This window comes from Alosa alosa, chromosome 17 (genome assembly GCF_017589495.1).
Source record: "Alosa alosa isolate M-15738 ecotype Scorff River chromosome 17, AALO_Geno_1.1, whole genome shotgun sequence".
Taxonomy (NCBI): Eukaryota; Metazoa; Chordata; class Actinopteri; order Clupeiformes; family Clupeidae; genus Alosa; species Alosa alosa.
The window spans coordinates 10,751,091-10,768,692 of NC_063205.1; the positions used below are offsets into that span (position 1 = coordinate 10,751,091).

The following is a 17,602-nucleotide window of genomic DNA, read 5'->3' on the forward strand; positions in this document are numbered from 1 at the left end:
GCTTTTACTGCATGTGTGTGTGAAGCATATACACACACACAGACACACACACACACACACACACACACAGAGGGAGAGGACTGCTCTTTCTTTCTCTCCACTGTGAGGGATTCTGGAGATGGAAATGTGGCAGGAATGATACGGCTGTCAGTCGGGATTACCACTCATTGTTGGCTGGGCTTTATTCTCCATTCTCCTCTCTGCTCCAAATCTATCTTTCCCTCCTTCTCCTTTCTTTCCCTGATGAGGACACGGTGGGTAACACTGACTGGGGAACACTGCCACACACACACACACACACACACACACACACACATAAAAAACTGCCAGAACTCTGGAATGTCTTTGATATCACAAGACCTACCACCAATGCAGTGTGATCACGACTAGAGTAAAACAATGGGCATCACATTTTGTTTTCTTGCCAGAGTGTGGACCAAACTATTACAAGAAGCTCAGAAACGGCAAGGGCTGAATACATTTTAATAGAAGATCTAAAGGTAAAGTTCAAAACAAGTGAATACAAAAACCGCATAATATTTCATTCAATCGTTCATTCATTCTTTCATTCATTCATTCCACCTGTCAGTGGTAAGGAGTGGTTCAAAGTGCTCATCGTCTCTGGGTTATCATGCTCCTTTCTGTCCTTTCAATCCAAGTTTGAGGGGAAAAAAAATTCAGTCCCGGTGTCCAGTCGCTAATTGCAGTGCAATGTGTCTCAGTGATGTCTGGTAAGAACTAGGGACTCGGCTGAGTGCAGAGTTATATTTCATATAATATACATTATTATATCTCCATCCAAGTTTCAACTTCATAATCCCTGAAGAAGGTTACATTCTGTTTACATTCTGCAAATCATCAGTCATCAATTGCAGTCTTATTTTTAAAACAGTGCAAAAAGAAAGATTTTGCCATTGCCATTGCCAAGGATGCCATTCTACACATACAAGTAGTATTACACTCATAAATAGACAAAAAGGGAAACTACCAGTTGATATAACTTCTGAGGAAAAAGTAATTGCTGTACAACAATGTCATAATGAATCAGAACTTTAAGTTGAAAATATTTAACAATAGACTCTCTGTCTCTTGCCCTCTATTTCTGTCTAAAACGTCAACAGCAAAAACATACACACTGTCCCAATGCATATAATAGACAGTAGGTAGAGAATGGGGGTGCAGGGTCAATCAAGCTGGTTCTCAATTACAACGGCGATAGAAGTGAAGGTGGTAATCTGTGAACGATGCCCCCATATGGCTGGGGTCGGTACTGCAGTCTGCCCCCTAGGGGGAAAAATACATACAATAGTATTTGTGCCACACACATCTTACACAGCTGTTGACACCTTCAAATGATTTAAATGATTGACACATGACCTTTGATTGTTCAAAGATATCTAACATGCATCAGTGTCAATTGAATTAATTAATTGAATACTAATGACAAGTATTTCTTCTGACATTAGCCTCTCTTCCCCTCATTATGATGCATTAACTACCCTACTGTAGATCCTTCTATATCTCAAATGAACACCACCACTGGACTTCTTATGAGAGAGAAAGTGGACTTACAGCTTTTGCAGCGCGGAAGTGGTAAGAACTTTGATGGAGTCGAGCAACTGGTAATGTCCATGTATGCAGATAACCCTGAAGCAAAAGTTAGGGAACATTAGTGATTTTTAATAGCTACCACCATTAGTGAGTATATTTTCAGTCAGCTCATCATTCATGACTCACAAAACTAAAGCAGGTCTGAAATTGTCAAGCACAAGACTATTCACCTCACTAAATATCAAGATAATGACAAGACAGCGCTTTGAGTACAGTATGTGATAAAGCACTCTAGAAATAAAATGTATTGTTATTTATTATTATTTAGGGTAGACATTGTGGCCATTTCCATATTACACACCTGCATGACTACACAGAAGTGTATTTCATTCAGTGTTTGGGACCATCTTAAAGGGAACTTGTATTTCCAGTCATCTAGCCAAAAGTTAGCTGATGACACACAAGCTCATAAAATGTTGCTGTAACTCAGTCCAATGACTTCAAAACCCATCTGATTTATGGCAACCATTTAGGGCACACTTAACATTCCCCCTAAAATCCTGACGGTTCTTCTCATCTCTCCCATCAGAGATGCCTACCTTAGTGCTGTTATGATGTTCTTCCACATTACTAGGGGTCACGGTAGGGTCACATTCATTGGTCTCATCTGCATGGCATTTGTGCACTACCAGGGGCTCTGTGGAACTGAGAGAAGATGCAAATGTGTACTTGTTAACATGAACCAGATTCCTAAAGGAATATGTAAGCTCACCAGGTTTGTGAGGATTTTTTTAATCTTACTTTTGGCAGCGTTTTTGGTCAATCTTTTTCAAGAAACATTTTTATCAGCAATAAGAGACACACTATAGTTGTCGGTGTCCCGTGTAATGAAGGAAACAGAGGTTTTTTTTGATCTGGCGATTTGGTGATGGTTTATTTAAATGTTCGGATGCCATCACAAACAAATGGGTAGACTGTATTCCAATGTGTCATGTACAAAACTGTTTATGGCAGAAGAACCAAACAGCCATTTAACAATAACACGTGGAAATTCACTTTGAAGCATCTCTATGGCTCCATAGAGTAACCTTAATGATGTTCCAGAACACTCCTGTTTGAACAGGACTATTAACTCAATAGTCACTGTGCCAGCAGAGAGCAAAATGTGACATTACATTTTCCAGAACTACTCTTACAGACTGGAGAGAAACGTTTTCCATCGGGTTGTTTTGATTTGTGATAGGCAAAAGAAAAACCAAACAGTCCTTCAAATTAAGTCTGGATGTTTTTCTGTGATAAATGTCTGCTTGGATAGAATATTGCTACAGGATACAGGAGACTTATGATGAGAAGTGATGAATTAAATAAACACATGAGCTAATGTGACTATGCAAAGTGTATCTGGGTGAAAGGTGAGCTATGATTCAGGGACTAGACTCAGACTAGAGGTTTGGGATGAACTCTAGGTCCATAGACAGTTTTGAACAAATGCAAATAACATCTGTTTATTGGAGTCGGGTTTAATCGTAATCTTTCCAGTATAAGTGAAAGGCCACACACACACAGTCACACACACACACACACTCGCACATACACACGCACAGATTCAGGCAGGCACGCACACACACACACACACACACTCCCCATTCCCATCACAGCCTCTCTGTCAGCAGACTAAAGGGAGATCTGCGGCTGCTGAATGATTCAGATGGAAAACAAAGTGGTCACACCACCAAGCCAACACTCACTTCATCTGGAGAGTGATGCTCATGTTGACAGGGACAAACTTGCTGATGGGGATCCTGTAGCTGTAGTTCCCAGTCCTGTAAGGAGAAGAGAGAAGAGAAAGAGAGAGAGAGTGAGAGAGAAAGAAAGAGAGAGAGAGAGAGAAAGAGAGAAAGAAAGAGAGACAGAGAGAGAAACAGAGAGAAAATTCTTTTGATTGGATTTTGATAGATGCACCCAGAGAGAGAAAAACATAAAAACGAGATTTCTTCTTCGTGTAGCCTTTTCTCCTCAACATAATTGAACTTAATTTAACATCAATGTAAAGTTTTGACCATGAGAAATAGCCTTCCTCTTGTCTCAGAAATGACAGCAAAATGTTCCAGTGGGTATGTCCATTTAAACTTTAGTTTTCTCCAAAACCATATGGACACCAAAGCCCAGATCTGTGCTTCCAGTTGTGTTGTGCCTTTGCTGGAAGGCAGAAGCGCTCTTTTCTATGCTCTCACTCTCTTTGCCTGTTTTGAACTCTGGTATGATAACTCACAGGTGGTGTGAAATCACTAGATTCTCACACTCTGCTGCCACCTCTTGGTCAATTAAGCAGCTGCAACACATTTTCTTTTCTTTGTGGTAAGGCTTATATGTTACAAATGCTTTACCAGACCAGCAAATGTCCAAATTAGCAAACTAAATGTATCATCAGTTCTACCATAGCATTGTATCTTGACCATTTCAGAAACCTGGGATTGCAGGAATTGCAGCATATCCAACCAGATCTACATCAAAACAGGGCTAAACTCATCAGTGGGTATTTGAGAAGGCCCACAGTAATTAGCCTAGGAATACCCATACGACCTTTTGGCAAATTTGGGATTTGCTTTGCAGGCCTTTCTGGCCAAGAGGCCATTGAAGCCCATTTCCAACGTCCCTAAAACACTGGCACGCAAATATAATCGCTAATCCGGCATGGACGTGTATTTCTTTGGAATTGAGTGAACAACTGCATTTAAAACCTACGTGTACAAGATTGCTACACTTTTGTCATTTTGTATGCATACTCACCGACACATCCCCTGCAGGCAGTAGCGGTCATCAATGATTTGCTCACTTTGCATGATGATTATGGCCTGGAGTGTTGCGTTTGTCCCTGGGGGGGGGGGACACAAACACAAACACTTCAATTCAACTCAACTAAACACAATTCAATTCAACTGAATTCAATTCAATTCAACTCAACTCAACTCAATAAAACACAATACTACTCTAAACTCAATTCAACTCAACTCTAATACACACACCAACATCTCATAAATACACAGACATGAGTCACACACACACACACACACACACACACTTTTCCTGTATTCTTGTATGCACATGGACTCCAGTCTTTCACCTGGAAGAGAGGAAAGCAGCATAAGAAAGAAGCACTCTGATCTCTTCAGCTTGCATTAAGCCCTGATGTACTTTGCATGGATGAGAGGAGTGGACCACTGAGCTGACCTGGTGGTGTGGCAGGTGAATGGGGTTCTAAGGTTATGGAAGGGGAGGTGGTATGGTGGCTCTCTCCTGGGTCCAAGGGGCAACAGTAAACCTGGTCACAGTCCGGCAGAGAGCAAAAATGGATCTCTGGGGGCAAAGGTCCGAGTGGTTCTCCTGTTGACCCTACTCAGAAGAGGCAAAGCCAATGACACGGGTAAATTTCCATCATTTTCACGTAGCAACTTAATCATTTTGAGATTTGTTACTAAGTTGCATTTGAAATTGTATATGGTTTTATTTAGAGGATACATTGGCCAAGCTACTGTGAAATTAGCTAAATATGAGATACAACACAGAAAAAAATAACAAATGTTTGGATTAATTTGTGTTTACTTCTGTTTTGGTAAGTGGCAGTTGTCTTAGAGATAGGATTATGATTTAAGGTGAGTTTACAAACAACTGGCCTACCTGGTTGGGTTGGGTCAGGATTAATTGGTAAGATAACTCCACTGTTAAGTCAAATACACAGACACACACAAGGCATACGTTAGTATTCACTCTATATAATTAATGCATACTGTATACTTTAGCACATTCGCATGATTCCATCATTCAGAGCACAGGCACAAACAATGCAATAAAATATTGATCTATAGACTGTGTCAGGGTATCAAATCAGCCGAAAGGCTGCCATGAAAATGGCAAGCAGTAAAGAAAGCAGCCTTAACAGACCTGTCTCCACAGCCTGGAGAGTTGTTGTCGTCTAACGTGAGCATATATATAGCAGTGATGGAGATGACGCTACAGAAAAAAACACAAAGAATTGGAAACATTTTGCTTTTATGATTACAGAAACAAAACCAGACAACACAAAAACAAGTCTATAAAACAGAAAAGTCATGAAACATTCTACAGCAAACTATCTTCCCAGCAGCATAAATAAGAAGCTGATTACAGTAATGCACCATTTGATCAAAGGTCCCATCATAACCTCCCACAGCGGTGACACTATCAGTCCATTGCCCTGACTGAGACAATGTAAGCTTAGCTCTACTGTGGAATGTGAATATGGCAAAATCATATCACGATTATATCGTATTATCACTCTCATTTTAGCACGTCTTGTCTATGTCAACACAAAGGATTGGGAGTAACGTCCTGTACAGATGGTAGAATTGACAATAAATTTGAACTTTTTTGTATTTCAAAACAAGAACAAGGGGTGGGTGCAAGCTATTTTCCCCTCTGGAGCATCAATCTGTGTGGTTGTGTGGCAGAGGTGTCTGAATACGGCTTCACAACGTAAAAGTCCCACCATGTATTGGTTCTACCTGTGCACTTAGCATGAGCGTTTTCACTAATTAGCTCATCTACTTGGCTGAGGAGTTGTGCCAATTAGAGTCAGCTGGTTTAGTGAATGGTTGGAGTAAATATGTGGCAGGAGTTTTACTTTCTGAAGCCGGACTTTTACACCTCTGTTGTGTGGTCATCTGCACGACTCACAAGAAGGCCATCAGAGCCACCACGGTCAGGATCCCAGCTTGAAAAGCCCGGTGGTGACAGCAGCTTTTGTACTTCTCACTGAAGTAGTTCTAAAACAGAAGGGTGATGACATCAGACAGATTTCACTTGAAAGGCCGAAAAGTCAAAATGCCAACCGGGGCGGCTGGATGCTGCGTGACGCATGCTTACTTTGGCTGACGCACACGAGGACGGCTTCCGTTGCGGGGGTGGAACAGTGTGGATTTTGTGAACTTTGCTGTGGAATGAAACAAAAAAGAATCACCCCATTGTGTACAACAGCCCCTGCTGTGCTATGAAATAACCTTTGTCACCACATTTGTTTATATGCAGAGGATGAAATGGACAGATGTCAGATATAAGGAACACATTTGCACCACTTGAAACACAAAACATGAGAAAAGAAAAGCAAGACTACTTTTACAACTGTGTGGTTGGGATAGGGGACATATTATCCTTCAGTTTAAGCTGTATACTGATCAAGCATGATAGCACAATGACCTTCACCATAAAACTGATGTTGTGCAACAAATCTGTTGAGTTTCATTGCACACCGAAGAAGAGTACAGGAAATTGTACAGTATTCTAAGAACACAGTGGGGAATGTGGATGATAGTTCTTTGTAGTAATCACATTTCGTTAAGCCTCTAAACAACTTTTATTCATTTTCATGCCAGATCTATGGAAAACCTCAGCTTGAAGACCTCTGACCAGGTTGAGAACTCCAAACACCTAATTTCCAAAAAGCCCATTGTTAGAGTGACCAGGGCACCATTCCCCATAATAGTGACCAGGGCATCAATACCCACGGTAGTGATCAGGGCCCCATCCCCACGGTAGTGACCAAGGCACCATCCCCACGGTAGTGGTCAGAGCACCACCCGAGAAAGCCTACCCTTTGGCACTGGCCGGGTTGATTGGCACGGTGGGTTGTGCATTTCCGGGGGGGTTGACTTTGGCCAGCCGAGTGTTCCACACCTCTAGCTCCTGGATACGCGTCTCCAGGTTGCCCGTCAGCTTACACAGCTGCTTGACCGCGCCAACATTCTCCATGAAAATCTGCTCCTGAAAACCATGGCAACAAATGTAACATATTTAGCTCTTCTATTCCTTGTTTTTTGTCTTCTCAGCTGTAAGGTATGCTGAAGCCAAGTCAGCAAAGTCAGTTTTTAGTGTTGATGAATGCTAGATGCAACCTATACAGCATTGTGCAAGTTAGGGGTGATTGGTCAGTGTTATTGGCCAGTCTGGGTCCATTTACTTTGTCCACCATGAGGAAGTTCTGAATTTTCTCTCCATCCGTGCAGGTTATGTCCCCCACCTCCTTGACAGCGTTTGGTAGAACCTCCTTCACCTCCTGAGCAATGACACCTAGAAATACAGGTATGTATCAGAGCAGTCTCATGACCTAATCACTACCTAACACTGAAAACCCCTACCCACACGAGGACTAGACTCCATTGGCCGTCTGAATGGTCAGTACCTGTTTCGTGGACGTGCTCGATGCCCATCTTTTCGGCGAACTCTCGCTTGTAGTCGTACTCCACAATCCTCATCTGAGCTATCCTCCTCAGCTGCTCTGTCGAGTCCACCTGTGTGCAAAATTATAGATGGACCAGGTAACATGTTGATGACACTAGCTTTCTAGTCAGTACAAATGGAATAATCTCCCTCTCAGCGTTTGGGGTGAAATATCTTCTTCTAGATCATCTAACATCTTGACCTAGATGCCAAAAAGAGCACTGTTGCCTTGGGCTTACCTCGAGTATGTTTTCCTTGGCACGTCTGTCAGAGGGATGCATGACTGACCCCATGATTTTGGCATTGCCACAGACCACCAGGGCTTCGTCAGGTGTCTCTGTGTTGATGCCCACCCTGCCCTGGCACACCACGGAGTCGGGCGCCTGGCCCCTCTGCCAGTGGACCTCACTGTCATTCTCAAACTGGCCAGGGTTTGAAGCCTGTTGGAGAAAACAAAAACACAAGGACTCAAATCACTCATTCCCCTTTCCTAGACATATGCTATGTGGCAAGTCAGTGAGAAACCTTCACTGAACAAACATTCCCCTCAATTCACTAATTTTCAAACATTTCAATTGGGTTTCAGCAAAAGCCTATTTAGTTAGTTTTCCTAAGCAATTGTCATGTACACTTCTCATAAGCCTTCAGAATGAAATATATAAAGAAACTCACCCTGACTATAATTCTCTCTGACATGTGAGCCACCACCAGATGGCTTTCTCCCCTCACTGATGCATACAGCCCCACCACCATCAGAACATATCTGCCAAAATTCAACATACAGTCACATTCCAAGTCATAATAAAAAAAAAATCTAAAACTAAGAATAATCTTTTTATCGTTGTTTTATTTAGTATTTTGTATTTTGTATTTAGTGGTGCTTGCCTCTGGTCAGGGTTGGGTTTGCCCTTTTTTCTCATGTTGTTGGCTGTGGTCTCACTGAAATGCAGTCTTCCCAGTGTTACCTTGGTGATCTTATCTCCTGGCAGATTAACGCTGCAGGTGGAGTGTTTGTTAGTCAAACATAAAACACACACACAGACACACAAACACACACACAGACACTCACACAGACACACAGACACACACAGACACAGACACACACACACACACACACACACACACACACACACACACACACACACACACACACACACAGTGTTGTCTCTCTAATGATTGAATCAAACTCAAGTACAAGAATGGGAAAAAGTTTCAGTTTGACTTACTTGACAGGGAAGAACGGCTTTTTGCTACGATCTGACTGTGACTGCTCAATCGTGATGAGATTACTGTGAGCCTCCAACTTTAAAAAAAGAAAAAAGGAATTAACATCAATATGCTAGCTGCTATTTGATATTCTTTTACCATGATGAGGCTACGATTTCATACTACACACACCTTCATTCCAAAGACTTTAACATGGAAGCTGTCGATAGATGCTGGGCCTGTGGGGGTTTTGACATACTTGGGGTCACCCACCACTCGCACATGAACTGTGACCTGGAAGTGGTTCTTCTTTTGGCACACAAAGGCCTCATCGGCGGAGGAGTAGTTGAAGCCTTTATCTGTGTCCACATGATAACCAGGTGGTGGGCTGGCAAAAAGATACAAATAATGCTATTTTTTCACAACTCTCACTCTCTGATTAAAATTGATCCATGGACTGAGAAAAAAATCCTCATCACAGCTGTACTGTTGTACAGATGGAAATCAAGTGTCATTACTTTCATAATAAAATAAAAAAACACCAGTGACAGTGTGTTGATTGTAGGCGTTTTTACACTGTTTTTTTTCTCCCTCATAATTATTGCACCTTTATCACGACATGCCTGTCCAATTGTGTTTCCTCTGGGTACTCACAGGTTTTCGTATTGGTTGTTGTAGAGGGTGCACCACTGGTCAGGCTGGTACTTGTCCCATGCCAGCAGCTGGTACCCTTGCCCAGAGCTGCCTGTGGCCGTATCGCTGTCATAGGTGGACATCTCACACCCACCACCTTCTGTGCCCACTGAAAGTGAAAAAGTGCATACGATCACAAAAAAGTGAATAAAAGCACTCGCGCAAATGCATTAAAACATTAACAGATATTAGTCCACAATTTTCACATTTATATCTCTTTAGCACATCCTTATGAAAGGAACCTACAGTGAAGTGCAGATGTGCAATTGTTTTTCAGTATGGATACTGAATGCATGGCCTTGTTGATGTTAGCACTTTGAGTTCTGGCAGTGCCATCATGCAGCTTTGCTGAGCTTGTCCCAGTTATACTTCTGTAACATCCATAACGCCAATAAAATGTGATGGTATGGTATGATGTGAATGATTACATGACATTTGAGCATTTGCTATTTTTGGCTGAAGAATGTACATGAAAAAAAAAAATGCACAAAAAATGAATGTTATCATTCACATCATACAAATGCAAAGGCATTTCACTGGCGTTATGTGACAAAAAGTCCATTTCCGCCCCTTAGCAAATACCAGCTTCACGGACCACTAAGCTCACTCGGTGAAATAAAACTCAGGAGGAGAAGAGAACTCACTGTAAGCACCCTTGGTCCAGACCGAGACGCCCCATGGTCCATTGTCTGCAGCTGCTTCAAATGACTCTGACCGTCTCCTCTTGTTACTGTCTGTCAGAACAGGCCTAGCATGGATAGTCACTGAGTGAGACTGCAGTTGTTTGAAAGAAGACATTTGTTGAACTTACAATAAAAGATGACTTCAGTGCTAGGTTAGCACTTACATTATCTACAAATATGACAAGCACCATTCCTTTACCTTTGCCTTTACTTCAACACTTCATACTTCAAAATATGTTTTTGCTTAAGTTCAGAATGTGAAAGTCAAATGAGTATCAACATGGATCTTTGGTAGGGCACTATTTTCAAGGGCATGATTCTTCACCTCCTCATCCGAAGTTGTGAATGTCATTCACTGGGAATAAGCTTGCTGCTTGTGCATGCAATACTGTCTTAGACTGGAATATGATGCAGGACAACATAATAATTACAACTTACAGTGCCCACCAACGGTGAACTTTCACCTGAGCGCAGTTTGAATACAGCACTCTGGTCTTGTCTAAAATACACACAAATCAATACTCCTTTTTTCCTATGTCAGATAAACCTGCCCTAAGATATCAACAAGCCAAACTCATCCTCTCACCCTAGTTGCTGGATGGAGGAGTGTTGGAGGAACTCTGGCCCCACTGGACTCTGGACAAGACAAGGGGAGATGGAGGGAGTGCAGGGGGGGTTAGTCCTGGGGTAGGCCCCCTGTGGGCCCATAACCTGGGCATGCTGAAGGGTCTCCTGTCCCGGAGCTACGGGAGAGCGCTGAGCCTGAATGTAGCTGTCTGCTGGGCTCAGGTACTGCGGGTGGATGGGCGGTTCGTGGGTCTGAGTGGCGGGGTAAGCACTGGCTTGGAGGTTGCTGAGGTGAGGGTGGAGCTGGGGGTGGAGCTGTGGGAGGGGGTGGGCTGGGTTGTGGCGGAGTGGCGCGCCGTAGGGGGCATCTGGCCTCTCTTTAAACCTGCAGGACACTGCAGCGGCCCTGGCTGTGGCAGGGTCGAGGGCTCCCTCAGGCAGTCGCCCCGGCGACCAGCTTGTCGTCCCAAGATGGACGTCTGAGGAGGAAACAGGAAGAGAATGAGGTCAAAAACCCCATAAAGTCCAGCTCTTTTTTCTGAGCCATCGTCTGATCACCCATATTATTTCAATAACTATTACAATGAGCAACACAAATCCAATTGTTTTAGATTCACTGCTACAAATATGGCAATAACTGACAAAAGGTCAGAAAGAGCAGGTTTTTACATAAGTCTCATATCACCACTGACTGACCCATTCAAGATACAAGTCTCAAACATTCAGGGCACACAATAAGAAATGAAACAAACTTTCTCTCTCACCGGTCATTTGAGGAGGAGAGCAGGGTTCGGAACCGGAATATGGTGGTGACTCAGGAAGCATGCTGGGAAAAAAGACAATAGGGGAAACACATCTTACCAAACAACAAGACTCAGCACATTGGCGTATTTCCTACTTCTATCACCAGAACTGACAGAGTTGGCGCTGTTTAGGATGTTGTTGACAACTCTGTACATTCACATTTAAAACTAGGTCACTGCAGAGCCATAAACTCTAGATCCCCTGACAGCTCATTTAGCAATAACCAAAGGGCTTATATAAGCAGCAGTGTGACTATGACATTTGCCCAAATTTTATTAGATGCAATAAATATTGTTTTAACAACATTATGATAGTCTGTGACATCTGTTTCAGTGCCATGCAGTCAAGGTCATATGTCAGAAGATAGCTGACAAAATTGTAACAACGATTATGGATGTCATTTTTTCCACTCTGGATATGCTATTTGCTTAATTATGTAATAACATGTAAACATTTTCAGGATGAATAATCTTTCAAATAGCAGGAATTGCAATCAAAGTTTATCCACAAAAAGATAAGATTAGTGGACCCTATGGATCCTGCAATGAAATATCTGTGTATGCATGTACGACGAGATAATATATTTCATATTTATAGGTCCAAATCTTACTGCTATAGATTATATGTGTGCACTTACAAACTGTTGTGTTCAACTTCATTGCTGAGATACTGCTCTAGCATGCTGGTGTCCACCACATCAGTGACATCCTGCCCTGTGGGTATAACACACACACACACACACACACATACGCACGCACACACGCACGCACGCACGCACGCACACGCACAGACACACACACACGCACACAGACACACACACACACACACACACAGGCACAGACAACAAAGTCTGACACAACAAAGTCAGACAACTATCACCCACATCAACCTATCAACCACAAGCCACATCTCTCACACTTTCCAACTGGTCTACATATTCAGGGTCCAGGTCCCTTCTGCCCATTGGTCACTCCACACACTCTCTCAAGACACAGCATCAACAGCCTGACCAGAGGGCATCTTCAGCGCCAGGGCATGCCTGCTTGCACAACCCCGATGATGCAGGCAGCCTCTGCCACTGTGACTAATCAGTAAGGTTAGGGTACTCTATTGGCTCCAGCGTGTACTGGTGGTTTGAAGTTCTAATTTATTGCCGAGGCAGGAGCAGCAGTTATACAGCAGTGGAACTAACCAAAGACCTGCTGTTTGTGTGAGCTGCCAAGTCACCTAAGCTAGTGGCTTATTTCAACCTTGCGCTAAACCTCAACATAACTTCACAGTTAAATCAGAATCAATGCTGACCCTGTGGTGCTCCATGGGTCTACAACATAGTAGAATTAATGTTAAATTAAAAAATAAACATTGTACTTGTTCAGGAACTCATTTGCTAGAAGGCTTCCTGATTTGTCCATGCAGTTGGACAAAGTTGAAAGTTCAGTTACAGATTAATGGTTTGATTCTCAGACCAATTTTATCCTTCTCAGAAGAATCAGTTTTTATTACAGCAGTATGATATTTTAGGTTTTCGAACAGCATTCATTTGTGGAAAATCCTGCATATAATCTTACACCCTGTATAACTGGAGTCTTTAAACCTGGATTTAATTGCCTTGTTAACCTGATTATGGTCCAGTGACCTTGGATTTGACAGGCTGTTGCCAGCCAGTGTAGAGGTTATAATAGTGCATTCCCCTAACCCCAGGAATGTTACAGCAACTAGGGTTGGGTATCGTTTGGGTTTTATCCGATACCGCCGGTGCTAAATCAATACTTTTAAAACGGTGCCTGAACCGGTACTTTGTTTTTAAAATGTTTTACATTAAAATGGTCTAAAGCATGAATTGCTTTTTTTTTATTGATAAGACAAATTTGAACATGAAATTGAACTGTTATATTCGATTTCCTATCAATATCTCATTGCTCCTACGAATAATACATTTAAATGTTAAAACAGCTTGCCATGCATGCACACACAATGGTAAACTCTGCTATTTCAAGTTTACCCAGTGTAGGCGGTTTGCCGTAAGGTAGGCTATGTTAAAACCGCTTGCCATAAAACTGCCAGGTCATGGACAATTTATATATTTGCAAGCAAGCTAATCTAACAGGGACTCTACTTTCCAGTTAATTCAGTGTGTTCCCAAATGCTTCAATAAATTTCATGTCTTAACCCATAACACACAGTAGTTTTGAACATGTTAGGCTACATGTCGGTGTTGAAGTGTTTAGATTCCCAGCGCTAGCAACAGCAACTATGGCTATGCGCTAACACCAGTCAGCTGAGTTTAACATAGTAACATAGTTGAAATAAAGTTTTCACCTTACAACTTTGCTGATAACATTTCAAATAAATGTCGGTTAGCGCATTAGCAAGGATATTGTGTAACGTATAGGCTAGCCTACTGTTGATGTTGTTTCATAGCCTTTTGCTTGTGTGTAGTTAGGCCCACTACTAGATTTTGACAGGAGCTTGCAATATGCTTTAAAGTAAGCTACTTGGGCTCACGCAAGCTGTCAAACACTGTCCACTCGCCTATGTGGTGCACCCCTCTGGTTTATACATCCAGTGTTTATCATATGTTAGCTAACAGTATCTGGATGTGTTGCTATCAGAGCAAAACGTTAGAGATAGCGCATGACATGCAGTGATGCCTCGTATAAAAAAAAAATAATAATAAAAAAAACGCTATTTAAGGACCGAAATGAGGAACCGAAATCCATGTTGTTATTCCATGCAGTTACTACAGTTTGCGTCGGCACTGGTGCCATATTAGAACCGTGTTTCGGTGCCCAACCCTAACAGCAACACACTTCCTATAAATGGTCATGTGCAGTCATGTCTTTTCATAAACGTGACAGGGACTTCACAAAGGCTTAGTTGTTCTTAGTGTCTAGGGTTCGGTCAGGATTTAATTAAACCCTTTTCAACATTGATACAGAATTTCTAGTGAATAAAACTGTATGACACTCTTAATTGAACTGAATTGAATTTAATTGAAAGAGTATCGTACAGTGTACAAACAATATCATATTTGTCATTTAATGGTCAAATTGTTACATTAATACTACACATTTTAGCATGGGTCCATTTTTTAGATTAAAAAGGATTTCAGATCTGTAAAAACTTTTGCCAGAAAAAGCTAACAGGGTTTTCATATAGGGTTTTCTATTGGCAAAAGTTTAAAAGTGATCCCTTCTACCAAAAAAACGCTTTACAATATAGTCATAAAATTATACTTTATAGCTGGTGTTTGCCTTCTTCAAAAAACAATTATAAAGCAAGCAAGTGCATTAGATGCTACCTGTGTACATTGATAAACATTAGGCTATAGGTGCAGTGGTGATGGTTTAGCAATGCACCATATCAGCCATTAGGTATCCTCTCTTCTTATTCACTACACAATGACTAACAGAGTTGTGTTGCTTCCGGACATAGTTGATTATTAAGGAATAGGCAAACTACATAAGTGCCATTACAGAGGATTTGTTTGCCAAGGGTCTGCTAGCCTAGGTGATGGAGGAAGTCTTTTGGTGAGAGTTGAGTCGAGTTGAGTGCATCTGAACCCCGTCCTACTAAGACATGTTACTTCTCTAGGACATAAATTAATCCAATACAAAGAATTTTGATAGAAATAAAAGATAAGCTCTAACACCAATATCACTTTTTAATTTGATTTCTCCTCTTTTTTCCCCAACTTGTACAATATCAGATTTTTTAAACATCCCATAGTTTTTCCAAGTAAATGTTGAGTATAACCAATGAGTAAATGAAGAGTTTGGTTCCAAACGCTATATCCTCCATTTGATTTAATTTTCATAAATTTACTTTTTCAAAGTAATTTCAGTGGAACTGTAATTGGGTTATTGTTATTTTATTTATCTTTACTCAAGCCAAACACAACTGCAATTTCATTGATATTACCTGAAACACACAATTAAATAACAAGACATTAATATTCTCAAAAATTTAGATTTTGGACCAAACTCTTCAAATACACCACATACTGGCTTTGTGGCTTACTGTTTTCTTACCATCAAAAAACTGTTGCAGGGCCTCACTTTCTCCCAAGACGTCCATTGGACCACCTCCAGTCATGAAAGATTTTACTTCCAAATCACCTTCTGGAAACAGAGCCATATTACACAAGCTATAGTAAAATATGGTTAAGATACCCTAAGTACAACATAGTTGTTTTGCTAACTTAATTCTAGTTGAACCAATTATGTCATAAGACCTATTTCACAACATTCTCCTAGAGATAATAGCATTGGAACTTTCCCCTTGAAGCAAAGCGTTGACGTTCCCCACTTCACCGGTGGGGGTGGTGTCAAATTAGCACTAGGCTGTCTGCTATAGTGACACTTTCTGCTTAGACATTTTGGTGTCTGTGGTTTCCACCAAATGTGCCATTTGATGAGCCACAGAAGATTTGTTGTGGACATAATTAATAAAGAATGAATTAATAAAAACCCAAATCCCAGTTTTGTAGCCATTTTTATGAACAAATAATCTCAACAGCTGGCCAAAAACCAGCCAGCTTTGTTAGATTCTCAAGTGTCAAAAAATATTGAGGGAAATTTGCATGTATTTATGTTTTTGACTTGATCAAATTGTTGATAGTTTACTTTGATGACAACTATATTTTAGATATTACAAATGGCATTAATTAATCAATATGTTCCTGAACTGGAAAAAATAATGGATCTTCTTTCCTATCTGAAGCTGACTTACCTTCAAACCAAGATGGAGTTCTTACAGTCTGTGTTGCCTTGGCACTTGGAAAAAAATCAGGTACAATCCATTTGGGTCAGGAATGATGACACCTATTTGCTTGTTAGTCCATGCCCATTCCCTAATCCATGGATTTTCAACACAATATCCTTATGGAAATAAGAAAAATCTTCAGAATAATCACAATTTTCCTCCTGATTCCCGCAAATGGCGGACGTGAAGCCTTCTGTCTGTCTTTGGATGTACTTTGTCCTCTAATCACAGGTAACACATCCTCATACCACATCCTGCGCAGGCGTGCACCTGTCTATTGGTGTGTGTGTGTGTGTGTGTCAGGTGGCCTTGCATCAGGGTCATAAAGGGAACATTCTTTCCAAGGTGAACACACACCAGGGGACATTACACTTGTGGGAAGAGCCCGACCTCACAGACACACACACACACAAACTGTGAGAGGCCTCTTATCTCCACTCAGACATTTACAAACAGCACACTGCCATTCCTGATATACAGCCCCCCATTTTCCCCCTCTGGTTCACACTGACGAAGGCCATCAGGCCGAAACGTTTGTCAATTAACCCCTGTGCTAAAATGGATTAAAAGCAAGAAAAGATTTTTGGAGTGCGACCATTTGTTATTTTTTATGAGTTCCCTGGATTACGCACCCACAAAGAAACAAGAGAAGAATCGGGAGAGTGCGGTGTTGGCCAAGAAAAGGCCCCCTCTGGTTCATGAAACAACTCTGCTGCTGGGTGCCTGTTTGTCTCCTCCCAGAGCGGCAGGACAAGATCAAAAACAAGCCTACATCAGCCATTTGGCTGCATCACCCAGAGAACCATCCTGTTCAGTGCATACTCAATGTTTATGAACATCTTAGATATACCACCAGCCAGCTGCAATTACTGCCTGCCTCCATGACATAAACTTGTGGATGACACAAAACTACCTGAAGCTAAATCTAAATCAGCTCTTGCTAAGATGGAACCTTTCACCCTTTGTGTAGATGGCAGCACCATCCCTTGGTCCAACCAGGTCAAGAGCCTTGGTGTCATATTGGACAATACACTTTCATTTAGTGTGCACATAATCAGAATGTCTTGAAGTGCCTTTTTACA

The 17,602-nt window shown here is 41.6% G+C and overlaps 1 protein-coding gene across 1 annotated transcript; it reads right to left on the reverse strand.

Moving 5' to 3' along the window:
• Nucleotides 1-464: 464 nt before the first annotated feature.
• LOC125311052 (myelin regulatory factor-like protein) lies at nt 465-16,720 on the reverse strand. The gene is made up of 26 exons (XM_048268862.1): nt 16,488-16,720; nt 15,788-15,877; nt 12,394-12,469; nt 11,717-11,778; nt 10,972-11,431; nt 10,347-10,450; nt 9,664-9,811; nt 9,202-9,397; nt 9,030-9,106; nt 8,689-8,799; nt 8,476-8,566; nt 8,043-8,243; nt 7,766-7,874; nt 7,544-7,653; nt 7,178-7,347; nt 6,454-6,520; nt 6,265-6,353; nt 5,494-5,562; nt 5,230-5,270; nt 4,783-4,944; nt 4,634-4,675; nt 4,342-4,426; nt 3,300-3,374; nt 2,151-2,256; nt 1,573-1,647; nt 465-1,284 (listed from the first exon to the last, which is right to left on the reverse strand). Exons 2-26 carry the CDS (start codon nt 15,849-15,851, stop codon nt 1,201-1,203), a joined length of 2,874 nt encoding a protein of 957 aa, XP_048124819.1. The 5' UTR covers nt 15,852-15,877; nt 16,488-16,720; the 3' UTR covers nt 465-1,200.
• Nucleotides 16,721-17,602: the final 882 nt, after the last annotated feature.

Bases quoted from the DNA above. Each gene is read 5' to 3' on its own strand.
- LOC125311052 (XM_048268862.1), bottom strand. From the start codon at position 15,851: ATGACTGGAGGTGGTCCAATGGACGTCTTGGGAGAAAGTGAGGCCCTG. The intron at 9,398-9,663 runs GTGAGTACCCAG...TCTTTTTGCCAG, and splicing joins AACAACCAATACGAAAACCT to CCCACCACCTGGTTATCATG. The intron at 8,244-8,475 runs GTGAGTTTCTTT...TTTCTCCAACAG, and splicing joins CAGAGAGAATTATAGTCAGG to GCTTCAAACCCTGGCCAGTT.